Source organism: Carcharhinus amblyrhynchos, chromosome 6, assembly GCF_965287045.1.
Source record: "Carcharhinus amblyrhynchos chromosome 6, sCarAmb.v2.hapA, whole genome shotgun sequence".
NCBI lineage: Eukaryota > Metazoa > Chordata > Chondrichthyes > Carcharhiniformes > Carcharhinidae > Carcharhinus > Carcharhinus amblyrhynchos.
Window position 1 is genome coordinate 84038960 of NC_137329.1, and position 14838 is coordinate 84053797.

Consider the following 14838-nt stretch of genomic DNA (forward strand, 5'->3'; position numbering starts at 1 on the left):
TTGATAACGAGATGTGTAACCATAAAACCAATTTTAGGCTGAAGCCTTAAATTCTGCAACAATTGCCATGCAAATCCACTTCACAGCCTTGTTTGGGATCTCTCAGGATTCTGGATTGAAGAGTTCAATAGCCTGTGATTCTGTGATCCTATCCTTTATAGAATACAATAGCCAAAGATATACATGATTCTGCCTGTGATTTAACTAATATCTTGAATAGATCAAGAATCAATTTCTTGTTTTCATGATTAAGCCCCTGTGTGTCTGAAACCCCAAACCCAATTTTATCCTTGCTGTGTTTTTTTTACACCTAAAACCTTGCTTTTAAAGATCTGTATATCTGTACCCCGAGATTTTTCTGTTTTTCCACTGCATTCTAATTTTAATTCTCTGTTCTCGACAAAACCTTTGCCTGTTCAGGTTGGTGTAATAAATAAGTGAATAAATCCCTGGAATTATGAGTGTGAGGAAGCTTTCCTCATTTCTTGGTGAACATCTTCCTTCAATCAACATCAACAAAGTAGATGAACTAACTTGTCATTTCTCTCATTTGTTGCTGTTTCTGATTATACATTGGCTGCATGTTTGGCCACATTATAAAAGTAAATCAGAATCATATGGTGCAGAAGAGACCCTTTGGCCCATTGTGTCTCCATCAACACACAAGAAACATCTGAACTTCCACTAATCCCATTTACCAGCACTTGGCTCATAGTCTTGAATGTTATGATGCGCCAGATGCTCATCCAGGTACTTTTTAAAAGATGTGAGGCAACCCGCCTCTACCACCCTCTCAGCATGGAAACAGGCCCTTTGGCCCAACTTGTCCATGCTGCCCTTTTTTTTTAAAAGCCCCTAAGCTAATTCCAGTTGCTCACATTTGGCCTATATCCCTCTATATCATTGTACCCATGTAACTGTCCAAATGCTTTTTTTTAAAATTGTACCCGCCTCTACTACTACCTCTGGCAGCTTGTTCCAGTCACTCACCACCCTCTGTGTGAAAAAATTGCCCCTCTGGACACTTTTGTAAGTGTCCAAGTGGAACTGAAAGCGGGTAAGTGGAACTGAACCCGCTATCAGATCAGCAATGATCTTATTGAATGGTGGAGCAGGCTCGAGGGGCTAGATGGCCTACTCCTGCTCGTATTTCTTATGTATCTCTGCCCTTTCACCTTAAACCTGTGCCCTCTAATTTTAGACTCCCCTACCTTTGGGAAAAGATATTGACTATCTAGCGGATCTGTACCCCTCATTATTTTATAGACCTCTATAAGATCACCCCTCAGCCTCCTACGCTCCAGAGAAAAAAGTCCCAGTCTATTTTGCCTCTTCTTATAACTCAATCCATCAAGTCCCAGTTGCATCCTCGTAAATCTTTTCTGCACTCTTTCTAGTTTAATAATATCCTTTCTATAAGAGGGTGACCAGAATTGCACACGGTATTCCAAGTGAGGCCTTACCAATATCTTGTACAACTTCAACAAGACATTCCAATTCCTGTATTCTGACTGATGAAACCAAGCACGCCAAATGCCTTCTTCACCACTCTGTTCATCTGTGACTCCACTTTCAAGGAGCTATGAACATGTACCCCTAGATCTCTTTGTTTTGTAACTCTCCCCAACGCCCTACCATTAACTGAATAAGTCCTGCCCTGGTTCAATTTACCAAAATGCATCACCTCACATTTGTCTAAATTAAACTCCATCTGCCATTTGTCAGCCCACTTCCCTTTTTTGTTTCTCCTCTTTCAACATTTTGGTGAGCTAGCAAATATTTAGGTAGACAGTTGACCAAGGATCAAGAAAGCACTTGAGGACAAGAGTATTGAGAAGGATTAGATAGCAACTAGGCTAGACAAAGTACTAACTCCCACCACCCCTGCAGTCCAGATCGCCTAACCCCACCTGATGGCCAGCCCAATCAACCCATTTCCTTCCTCTGTCACAGATTCTGACCGCAGAATGGCAGTGGGCCTCCCCATTCCTGCTGATTGCCCCACCCCCTTGGGACTACCACCCTCAATACATGGTGGACAATACCAAAGTGTCTCCCTGGGCAGTGCCAGAGGGCCATGGCTGCCACCAACAGGCAGGCAATGCCTGAGGGCAGCCTCCCTCTCACCCTCAACCTCCTGGGGAATTGGGTAGTGGGGAAGAGGCTAGCAGGCCTAGAGACTTCAGTCCTGGACCAGCTAATGATATTAAAATTAGTTTTTAAATATTGAAATCAGCTAGAACAGCACAGCAGGATCACCTTCTTTTGCATCTGTCTTCATGGACAAGACACACAAAAATTCTGTAGACAATAGGAACCAGCAAGAATGAGGACTTTGAAGAAATCAGTAAAAATAAAGAAATAGGCCTTGTTCTGGCATAGACTCGATGAGCTGAACAACCTCCATCTGTGCTGTAAACTTTGATGAAAGTAAATTAATGGGAGTAAGTGGTGACAAATTGCTACGCCCAGGAGTTTTAAAAGAGGTAGATGCAGAGTTAGTGGACGTATTAGTTTTGATTTTGACTTTTAGATTCTATAGCACAACCCAAGGATTGGAAGGTAGCAAACATAACCTCATTATTTCAGAATGGAGTAAGAGTGAAAAAGGGGAATTATCTGCCATTCAGTGTGCTATCCGTGGTAGACAAAATGCTGGAATCTGTTATTTAGGGGACTTCACGTAATCATATTATGATTTTCTGAGCCAACATGGATCTATGAAAGGGAAACTTAAGTTTGACAAATTTGTCGGAATTTTTTTGAGGGTGTAAAGTGTTGGATGGATGTAGTGTGATATAGTTGTGTATTTAGATTTTCAAAAAGCATTTGAAAAGTGTTTATTACATAAAGTTAGGACTCATGGGATTGCAGGTGTTTTACCAGCATGGATTGAGGATTGGTTAATGATCAGAAACTGATAGTTGAAATAAATGGGGCATTTTTGGTTTGATGGCTCCCTCATCCTCTGTCAATTGTAGTATTTTGTTACACCTGTTAAAATACCTGAGCTGTTGGAGAAGTGTGATGCAGGTTTAGGGCTAATTTTAACGTCCACAGTCCAAGATGAGAAATCAAGATCTTTGACTTTATCTAAAAACATGGCTGTGTCTCTTTTGAATTTGCAGAATCATCTTTGGGCTTTCTGTGGGTTTTTGATTTTTTTTAACCTGTTAAACCGGTACCATTGGGCTGCACTTGGGAGTGGCATGGTGGCTTAGTGGTTAGCACTGCTGCCTCACAGCACCAGGGACCTGGGTTCGATTCCTGGGTCGGGTCACTATCTGTGTGGAGTCTGCACATTCTCCCTGTGTCTGCATGGGTTCCTCAGAGTGCTCCAGTTTCCTCCCACAGTCTGAAAGACATGCTGGTTAGGTGCATTGCCCATGCTAAATTCTCCCTCAAAGTATTCGAACAACTGCCAGAGCGTGGTGACTAGGGGGTTTTCACAATAATTTCATTGCAGTGTTAATGTAAACCTACTTGTGACACTATAAATAAACTTAAAAACGTAAACACTGGTAACTAAGACACTGATGTCACCTGTGAGGATGCTTCGCTCCACAGCATTGGTATGGTCACACTGCCAGCCTGGCCTGGTATTGCTTTTTCTGACTTTCTGTCCCAGTGTGGTTGTTGCTTAACTAGCTAGACTGAGGGTTGGCCTCTGTACAATGTTTACTCGCTACCCATAATATTGTTCTGTGCTGCTCTGACTATCTAACTATCTGGAGTATAGGTCCCAGGTTTGGATTTTCCTTTGCATGCAGGTGTTCTAACTTTTTATTCAAACCTGAAGCGATGCTATAACTTCAGAATCCTTTCCTCAGAAGACCCCAATTTTGAATGCTCTGGGCCTTGGATGAATCCTGATTGACTTGAATTTGTGGAATTGTGATCCATGTTAAAATTTTTTAAAGAATATGTGTAGCTTTAAGAGCTGTCTAAACTTCAAGATGGTGTCACTCTTCGCTCGGAGATAAAGGCCTTTCCTGTGATTTCTGGTTTTGACAGGTCCCATAAACTGACAATGGTGCTTTTGAAGAAAATGGCTGACTAATTAGTTAATTATTTCTTTTTTCAAACAAGTTTGGATGCCATGTTTTTGGGCTCCAACTCAGGTTGGGTTTTAGTGATGGGCCTTTTACAAACGACACTTCTGATATTGAAGGGTTAGTAGCAGACAATTCTATCCTTGTTCATATGATGTACTATTTTAGAGAAGAACATCAGATGCTTAAAATAATTGGGTTTAAACTGCCATTGCTAATCTATTAAATATTCAGCTAATATTGTGAACAGTAATTTTAATGTTATATGTTACAGAGGACAAGTTTAATCAAATAAATTGAAATTTTATTTTCAGGCATCTACATTCAGATTCTTTTCTGCTTTTGTTTTTAAACTACTGATAGGTTTACTTTTTTTTAAATGACCAGATCTTCAATAGTTTTTCCCACAGAGCTGTGGACTTTTTTTGACTGTTCCCTCATCCTGAACTTTAACCTTTTTCTCATTCTTATTTTCCACAGCCGTGCACTTGCTTGTGATGTTTGCTGTAAGTTTGTTTGTATTCTTGAATGGGAAACCCAGCTTCACTGAGACTAACAAATACCTTCTCTATGGTGCCCGTCTTCATCACCACCAACTACCTTACTTTTGTGTATGATGCCTTCCAGAGTGTCTTGTGCCCTTACTGAAGTATGTCTTGCTAACTGTCTTTCAGACATTGATGAATGTGACAATGACTACAATGGCGGCTGTGTTCATGAGTGTATCAACATTCCAGGCAACTACAGATGCACTTGTTACGATGGCTTTATGTTGGCACATGACGGCCATAACTGCCTGGGTGAGTGACATCACTTTCTTTTTTTTATTGTTTCTTTGTGATTTATGTTGAGTGTTTGCTTCTTAAGATGAAAACAGAATGCAATTTTAATTTTACTTTTTGTTTAATGGAGACAATTCTGAGAAGGTAAGGGCTTGTATTAAAAATGATCTTGCATCTCTCCATAGTTCTTTTGAATGTGAAAATCTTTAATTTGAAAGGATTGCTATTGCAAATACGGAGACCATAGTTCACACTCCCCATTCCAACATCATATTCTATTTATAAAGTGCCCATTATTGGACTGTGGCTTAGAATACATCCTGACTATAGCACTTAATGTGAAGAATAGCATATATGTTCCTCAGCTCCCAGCCAGGAATCAGAATCAAAGAGAGCACAGGTTGAAGAATCAATTGTATAATGTTGTAGCTTTAATATCTGACCTATATTGCCTTAGAGTGAGACTTACTGTTCAGTTTACAGGATAATATGACAAAGTACAAATGTGAGGAAGATTCAAAAACTGTGTGGCTTGTTTTGTTAGCCATGATGTGGAGATGCTGGCGTTGAACTGGGGTAAGCACAGTAAAAAGTCTCAATACCGGGTTAAAGCCCAACAGGTTTGGACTGAGTCACTCACCTGAGGAAGGATGAGACTCCGAAAGCTTGTGCTGCCAAATAAATCTGTTGGACTTTAACTTGGTGTTGTGAGACTTTTTGTTTTGTTAGAGCAGAGGAGATTAAGGATTGATCTGACAGGAGTTTAAGTGTACGAGAAGATGAGACAGTGTGTGAAAGCAGATCCCGATAATTTGTATGAAGCTTTTCCTGATATCCAACTGAGATGGTATTCACTCTCTACATGAGCAATAATCGTAATCACACATTGCTGTCTTGTTCCTTTAATTCCTTATTCTTCCAGCTTTCAGCCACTTATCTGACCAGTCTTGAATAATGGGCAGAAACCCTGGAGAAATTGAATAAATTTGTTCTTTTCGACTGATTTTTTTTGTTACTCAAGTTGCAGTTAGATATCAGAAGAATGAGGTATCTAGAACAAGATGATGTAGATATAAAGTTAACTAAGATTTAGAACAGAGATAAGGAAGGACTGTTTTGCACAGAGGTTTCTGAGACTGCTTGAGTTACTAACCCTAAATTCATTCAACAAGTCATTGGGAGGAATCTTACCAAAAAACAGCAGTGTGTTAGTTCCGGCGAGAAGAATGGTGTGTTTCCTTTCCTCTCCAGATCTTACCACACTCTGCCACCAAAAAATAGGTGGGCAATTTTCATGCCATCATCTAGCGGGTGTGGGGCCTCAACAAGCCTGCAAATCCCAACTGCACTGAGATCAGAGTGTCCAGCTCAGCCCAAAAAATAACCCCCCACCCCACTCCAACCCCACTATGGAGACCTTGGGCTCACATTGACATGGCTGAAAAATACACCGGGGCTCAACATCTGGCAGGGGAGTCTCTAATGATGTGAAAATATATTAAAACATCTGATGTCAGTCAGGTTCTTGCCCATTTTGGATGTGAACCTGATTACATCACCAGTGAGGAACGGCAAAAATTGGAAGTCACAATCTAATCAGCGAGATTCACAACTTCTGGGTTTTGCTGGATCTTGATCCCTGACATTGATCCTGCAGATGGCAAATGCAGGCTAAAGATCCTGCCCATTATTCAAGACTGATCAATTAAGTGGCTGAAAGCTGAAAGAATAAGGAATTAAAGGAACAAGACAGCAATGTGTGATTAGGGTCATTGCTCACGTAGAGAGTGAATACCATCTCAGAATGTTGGGCTGAATGGCCTGTTTATGTGTTATAATTTCAATGCAAATCTGAATTGCCAAATCAGAACATGTACAGGGGAACTTTTTTTTTGTCTAGCATTTGCTATGTCCATCTAGTTTGCCTTCTAATATCCTACAATTGCATGATACAATGATAATGGAGTTCTTGACTAATCAAAGTAATCGATCTCTATCAACTGTTAATTCACAGCAGATTCAACACAGGACGCAAAAAATAATCCTGAGGTGGAAAGTCATGAGAACCAGAGGTCAAAAGTTGCCTTTTTCCTTTTCAGCATGCTGCATTTACCACGTGCCATGTCTCAAATTACTCAAACATTGTATCCCAAAATTTTCTTTGCTGTTGCATTTGCATCCTGGAGTATGGCTTGAGACATGGGCGGAATTTTACTGGTTTGCCCCACCCACCAATGGGCAGAGTGAGTGGGTAAAATTGGTAAAAACAGGATCGTGCCCAATTTCTCGGCTGTCGTGATCTTGCTGGGATCGGATTACCAGCAAGGTCAACCTCTCGCCCATTTCCATCAAGAAGCTGAATAGTTTAATTAAGTTTATTCTAATGCTGATTTACATGGCATTAGTGAGCGTAGTGTTCAATCGTCCAGGCTCACTTGCATTCATGGTCTCATCGGGAGAGGTTCTGGTCCTGGAGGGGCAAGACCTGGAGTGGTCAGGGCCAGGCTAGGGGCAACCTGATCGGGGATCTAGGAGGGGCCGCTACGCACTCTGCAGTTCTGATTGTGGGGAGAGTGAGTGAGAGGGGCACAATAGGTCTGAAAGCAGGGGTGGGGTGGGGAAACGGCTTGGGTTACCTTTTTAGGTGATACAGAGCTTGCTATCAGTTTGGTGCCCCGCTATTGCCCCGTGAGATTGGGGGTTGGTTCAGGCTACTTCCAACAGCACTGGCCTGGTAGGTCTCCATCTCTCTGTCAGTCTTCTGCTAGAATTGTGCATGTGCAGCCACATAAATTTGCATGTGATCAATAGCTCCTCTGCTGTTGGAATTGTGAATGAGCAACCACAGAGGTCTGCACATGCGCAATAGCTCCCTCTGCCGCTGAGTAGTAAATTAAGCCCCACCCCCTGCCTCTGGTAGCTAGAAACAGTCCAGCCCATTTTTTCCGTGCACAAGATTGGGTGTAAAAACTCACCCGAAAAACAGATCTGCAACTCTCCCATTTTCATGCTAGCTGGACACTTAGAATTTTTCTCAGAAAATTCCACACATAACGTCAACCTGCTAATCACAATGACCTCCCTCTCCTGTTACCATGTGCCTTGCACACACATTTGGCTTTTGGAGTAATGTATAATTATGATAATGGACAGATATTGAAAAACTGAAAATAGAACTCTTCCATTAATTTCATTGCAAAACTATCTTCCAACCAGGCAGGGGAGTTTAAGACCAAACATGGATGAAGCATCAATTGAAGAAGGCTACATATCTCCAGGTTATCACCTTTACCCTTGGAAATTAAGGTTATCATTGATTTTCGGGCAAAGCAGCGGAAAGAGTGAGGTGGCATTGTTTATCGCCCCTCACTTGTGCTGGTAACCTCACCAGATTGGGGGCATTGAGTAGCTCTTTGTAATCAGACCAGCCAAATCCAATTATTTGCTTCAGTCAACATTTTCCATCAGATAAAAGCAGTTTAAGCTCTAGATTTATATAAAATGTGGAGGTGGATTTTATGGCTCATCTCTTTGGATATATTTCTGGTGGGAAAGGACATGTAAAATATGAGGGGTGGCAAACCCACAACCTTCTGCCCACCACCTTCAGCCCACACCAGAGCTGACCCAGTGTGACATAGCATATCAGTGCCGAAATTGGCAACCCATTTTAAAATGATTGATGGTCAACTGACCTCATCGGCAAACCTATTGACCATAATAATACACTGCCCATGCCATGGGTTGGCAATGGGCAGGCAAACAGGGAGTGGGTAAGCCCTTTTTTTTTAAAGAAACTGCCATAACATGTGGGAAGAAGAGTGGTCTGCCTTAGGAAGTGCCTTGTCTGCATTGGGGTCTCCTTCTCCTCACCATGATTACACTTCTCCGTTCTTGCCTTCCTGGCTTCAAACTCCCAAACCACCACCCTTCTCTGGCTTCCCTGATCCCTCCAAGTCCAATAACCTTGACTTACTTCTCATCAGAATTCACGTCCTCTTCTTCTGTGGTTCTTCTTGCAATCCCAGGAGGATCCATGACTAGTTTTTGATGCTGCTGGGACTGAGAGCTGCCGGCTAATGGGACTGACTGGCAGCTCTCGAGGGCAGGGCTTTCTCCCACTGAGTCCCATTCTCTACTCATTTAGCCCACCAGTGGTGCATTATACTGTGGGGTGGGCTTCTTTCAGACACTTCAACTGCCTGCCAAGTCTTTCAATGGGCATGGCAGAGGTGGGGGCTGTGTGTGTAGATGAGCAACCATCACCCACTTCCCCTGCCACCATTAAATCTAACCCCATAGTGTGATTTGGAAGCAGGACCAGGTTCCGAAAAAAAACTGTAAAGACTGTAACATCATTGCAAAACTTTTGGTTTTAGACCAGCTGCAGTGTGACTGCAACCAGGGTTACATCAAAAAGTTTCAAAATACTTGATTGAAATTTAGTAAAATGGAATTTTAACCTTTTTTTTGTTAGTAGTATACGTTTGACCATTTCTGAGGTAAGAATGCACGTGCGTAAGAGTACAGCTTTTACTATAATGATATGGAAATTGAAGTGTAATTGCCAGATTTGTTGTTTCAATTGAGTGCAAATCTTAAACCTCATAACACTGTCATAAATTCAAGATGAAATGATGGTATAGCAGAGATTGGTAATGAGGAGGATTTTTCTTTGCATGTTTAATTTTAAGTGATGTTCCAGGAGAGTGCATTGACTGATTCTGCACACCCAGCAAGGGACCATACTCAAAGGGAGCGCGCACAACTACAATAATATAGCACTGATTTGGATTCAGACTTCTGTTTGAATGAAGCCAATACTGGGAGCGCAGTACCAGTGAATTTATCCCATTGGTATTTTTAAAAATACAACTTGAAATTGCGCTGGTTGTTAATTCTAATCATTTCTAAGGACTTAACAGAAACTCTTCAAAGGCTGTTGATTTCTTATCTGAAATGTTATTTTTTTTCCCCTTTGAACAATCTAAAACTCTAATAATGGTAGGTGAGAACAAAATAAAAGACCATATTAGCCAAGCAAAATCTGGCAGTGTTACAAACCTGGGTACTATGGCTGGAATTCTGAGGCCGTTCAAACCCCATGCTTCTGCCAACGAGAACGATGAATTTGGCGCTCAGCCAAATCTCTGTTCACTGCAGCAGGACTGGAGAATCCAGTTGCAGTTGAGGTTGGAGAATCCAGCCCTACATATATTGGAAAGTAGTGCATTTTAATCTGATGTTATAATTAGCTGTTTGCTTTTCTCTTTGTGTTGTGAGATCAGACTATGCTAACTGAGGAAGTTAGCGTCCATCTATTTACCACTTGTTAAATCAACCTTTGCAAATAAATAATAACATAACGCATTTAAGAACATATGCCTAATTAATGTTCTAAAACAGGCGTTTTCTAGCTTTGTGCTCCTGAGGGTAACCCCTCATATTTAAAACACTTGCATGGGCTCCCTGTAATACAAGTGTTTTGCTCTTTAAAAATTAGTTACACAATTAAACATTTAAAATTCATTTAACTTCAGCATGTAATTTGTTGCTGGTGCTGAGCAACTATTCCATCAAGATGTTGAGGTATATTTGACAAGGATACACACATATGATGGTCAGTATTAATCCTGGCTCATATATTTATTTTCACTGATGTCACTTCGTTCTGAAAAAGCTAGCTGATGAAATGTTAATGAGCTCATCTAACAGCATCAACAGGACAGAAGGTGGCAGCTTAGCTTCAACATTCTCGCAAATGGGGTTTGTCGCCCAAAAGTACGTAGCCGACCCATGAGTTTTGTAAAGTTTTATCTTAAATTTTGTTGAGTAGACCCAGACAAATGCTCTGCCAGCTGTGTTCTGACTAAGTCATAGTCAACACTTGTTGAATGAATATAACAGCTCAAACATGTCTGTAGCTAACCCCAACACTTCCCCCCTCCACCCCCCACTGACACACACATCCCCAACAGTCACCAGGGCATTCTGACAGGGAGGGAGGTAGTTCACAACACTGAGCAAGTTGGCAGTAAAACTTTAAAGTTTGCATAGGCAAGATTAGTGCAACTTTGTTTAAAGCCGATGTAATCAAACATTCTGTGTAAACTTGCCTAACTTTGCCCTCTTTTGCAATATTATAATTTTAATATGAAGCTTTTGTTTGGGGACCAAAATATCTAATTTTTTTCCTTGTTCTTACTGGCATGGACAATAAACTTTATCTAAAGAAGGAAGACACTATGGAAGCCCAATTAAGCTCCATAATGCCTCTGATGTTGGCACAATGGAAATTCAGAATTTGCGCTGTACCTGCTTATTCGTGGTCTCCTCAGTGCCCTTCCAACAAAGTCTTCACCTGAGCCCCCTCCAGCAGAATCTGCCTGTGATCCCGCCCTCTGCTGAGCTGCTGCATGCCCTAGCCTGGCTGCAGCTCATTCATGCCAGGCAATACACCACTTGCAGAAAATGAAACTGTAGCACCCTCTTAGATGCATACCCTGCCAGTATCTGAGAGGGATCAGAGTGCCAACTTCAAAAGCAATGGCCTTCAATATGGTAATCCATAACGCTGAGTGGCACAGTGCTGCCTCACAGCACCAGGTTCGATTCCTGGCTTGTGTGGAGTTTGCATATTCCCCCCATGTCTGTGTGGGTTTCCTTCCACCGTACAAAGATGTGCGGATTAGGTTGATTGGCCATGCTAAATTGCCACTTAGTGTCAGGGGCACTAACAGGGTAAATACATGGAGCTATGGGTGGGATTGTGATCAGTGCAGACTTGATGGACCGAATGGCCTCCTCCTGCACTATAGGGATTCTATCAATCTCTCTATCGTAACTCTGCACTGATTCAGCCCTTTAGAAAAGACATTCAGCCCCATCAATTGTCTGCTACATACTTGGGAGTTATGTGTTATCTTGACCGGCAAGAGAAAGAAAATAATATCCACGTGTGTTGCCATAGCTGAGTATTTGGAAATGTGTAGAAGCTGCAGGCTTTGAGTGTGAGGTTGCAAGCATTCATAACAATGAGGCTATGGCGGAGCGTCTGAATGTTTGGCATGAACCGTGATTGTTGATGATCTTGTGCACATTGAGTAGCGTGAGAAGTTGGTGGTACAATTGTAGGACAGGCTAACTACTGTGCCACCATGCTGCCCAATGAGAACACAACAGCACACTCGGGCAAAAGCTCCCATGGTACTATTGGCAGCAGGACAATTTTTCACCCAGTGCCCTGACTAATAATTGCTGCCTCTCGGTGCCAGGAACGTGGATTGAATTCTGGCCTCGGGTCATTGTCTGTGTGGAGTTTGCATGTTCTCCCTGTGTCTATGTGGGTTTCGTCCACATGCTCCAGTTTCCTCCCACAGTCCAAAGATGTGCCGGTTAGGTTGATTGGCCATGCTCAATTGCTCTTTAGTGTCAGAGGGACATGGAGTTAAGGGTAGGGCCTGGGTGGGAATGTTGTCAATGCAGTCTTGATGGGCTAAATGGCCTCCTTCTGCACTGTAGGGATTCTATGATTCTATGACTTTAGGTTTTAAAAAATAAAAATAATTTTTCTGTATATGCAATGTGTTAAGTTGGTTTAATAAGTACTCTAGCCCTAGCAAATCAAAAAAGTTTAATTCGTTCTATTGTTAAGCACACAAGACTTGTTTGTCAGGAGCTGCTGGGCTGAACACTGCACCAAACTCAAGCAAAAGCAGTTTGAAAATAACTTTTGATCAAAATCATGATGAGAACAACCTAAAGAACAACATCAATTACACATTTCCTGCTCCCCCTTTCATACGAGCTTTAGATATGAGTACAAATTAAACATTATTAGGAAGGATGTAATCATAATTGACAACTTTTGAACATGAAGTTACTTCTACTTGCAGTAATTTGATAAGCCAATTTGGTAATTCGAAAAGGTGGGAGTGATTCTCCCATCCTGCCCTATTGCTTTTGTGGCACTGTGGGCCGGGAGACTGTAGCAGAAGCTGTTTTGCAGGTTCCCTGCTGGGCACCATGTGCTTCTCCGACAGCCGGATTTCTGGTGCTGTCAGCTCCACGCTGGAAATCGATATGGAGCTTCATAATCTTTCTAATTTGAATGTAATTGTAATATCATTAGCGGGCCCGGGACGGAAATCTCTGAGCCGCTATCCTTTCTTGAATAATGGAGTTATATTCATTATTTTCTAACATAGGACCTTTCCAAAATCTGGTGAATTTAAAAAAATTACAATCAATGCATCCCAGCAATCATTTCTTTTAAGATGATATCCAACAGGTCCAGGGGACTTGTCAGATTTTAGTTTGAATAGTTTTCTTGGTATCCTTTCCCTGTTCATAGTAATTGCTTTAAGTTCCACCCTCCCTTTTGATTTACAAATATTACTGGGATGTTATTTCCATCTTTTACAACAAAGTCAGGCACAGTAAGGTAGCATGGTGGCACAATGGTTGCCTCACAGTGCCAAGGACCTGGGTTCAATACCAGTCTCAGGTGACTGTCTGTGAAGTTTGCACGTTCTCACCGTGTCTGCATGGGTTTCCTCTGGGTGCTCCGGTTTCCTCCCACATTTCAAGGATGTGGGCTAGGTTGATTGGCCATGCTAAATTGCCCCTTAGTATCAGGGGGATTAACAGGGTAAATATGTGGGGTTACAGGGATAGGGCCTGTGTGGGATTGTTGTTGGTGCAGGCTCAATAGGCTGAATGGCCCCATTCTGCACTGTAGGGATTCTATTCTAAGATAAGTTTTCTTTTCAATGCTTCTACCATTTCCTTTTTTAAAATAATTATTTGTTTGTGGAATGTGTGTGTTGCTGGATGGGCTAGCATTTATTGCTCATCCTTCATTGCCTTGAGAATGTGGTGGTGAGCTGCTTGAGTTGCTGCAGCCCATTTATTTCAATCCATGTGTCGTAGGAATACTCACAATGCTGTTAGGAAGGGAAGCTGGAGTTCTGCAATATTGCATGCTCCACCACTGCTAGCAAGAACAGAGAATTTTTGGCTCAGCCAAAACTCCATTCACTGCAGTGGACTCGAGAATCCCAGTCATAGGCAAGGTTGAAGAATTCCAAATCAGGATGGTATAAGGCTTGGAGGGGAACTTGCAGATGGTTATATTCCCATGCATCTGCTATCCTTATTCTTCTAGGTGATAGAGGTCATGGGTTTGGAAGGTGCTATGGAAGGATTTATGATGAGTTGCTGCTGTGCATCTTGTAGATGGTACACACTGCTAACACTATGCAAGATGCTGTAGAGAATGAATATTGAATGTGATAGATGGGATGCCAGTCAAGCAGGCTGCTTTGTCCTAGATGGTATTGAGCTTCTTGAGTGCTGTTGGAGCTATAATCATCCAGGCAAGTGGGAGATATCCTATCACACTCCTAAACTGTGTCTTATTGATGGTGGACAGACTTTGTGGTGTCAGGAGTAAGATACTCAGTGTAACATTCAAGCATCTGGGCTAGTCTTGTGGCCACAATATTTATATGGCTAGTCCAATTCAGTTTCTGGTCAATGGTAACCCCTAGGCTGCTGTTAGTGCGAGTTTCAGTGATGGTAATACCTTTGAATGTCAAGGGGGAGATGATCATTGCCCTGTACTTGTGTGGCACAAAGGTTATTTGACATGTATCAGTCAAGCCTAAATATTGTCCAAGTCTTGCTGCATTAGGACACAGATGCTTATCTTCCGCGAACATCCCCACCTTTGGTTTTATGGGTCTTATCAGCTGAAGGCATGGTCATCAATGGTGGAGAATTAAAATTGTGGATACTCAAGAAGCCAGAATTAGATGAGCATAGATATTTATGCAGGTTTAGGGAGCTGGAAGAGATACAGAGATAGGGAGGGATGGGGTCATGGACAAATTTGAAAATAAGGGCGAGAATTTTGCAAAAATCGCATTGCTTGACCAGGAGCCAATCTAGGTCAGCGAGTACAGATACGAGTAAGCACATAGTTAGCAGATATTTGGAGGGCC

General features: G+C 42.0%; 1 protein-coding gene across 5 annotated transcripts in view; it reads left to right on the forward strand.

Annotated features, from left to right (window-relative positions):
- Window positions 1–14838, forward strand: part of scube1 (signal peptide, CUB domain, EGF-like 1) — a 276868-nt gene that overhangs the window by 21889 nt on the left and 240141 nt on the right. For all 5 annotated transcript variants that reach the window (XM_080190824.1, XM_080190822.1, XM_080190823.1 and 2 more), the window contains exon 3: window positions 4727–4852. In XM_080190824.1, the coding sequence (XP_080046950.1) occupies window positions 4727–4852 (126 nt within the window). The remainder of the gene's footprint in view (window positions 1–4726; window positions 4853–14838) is intronic.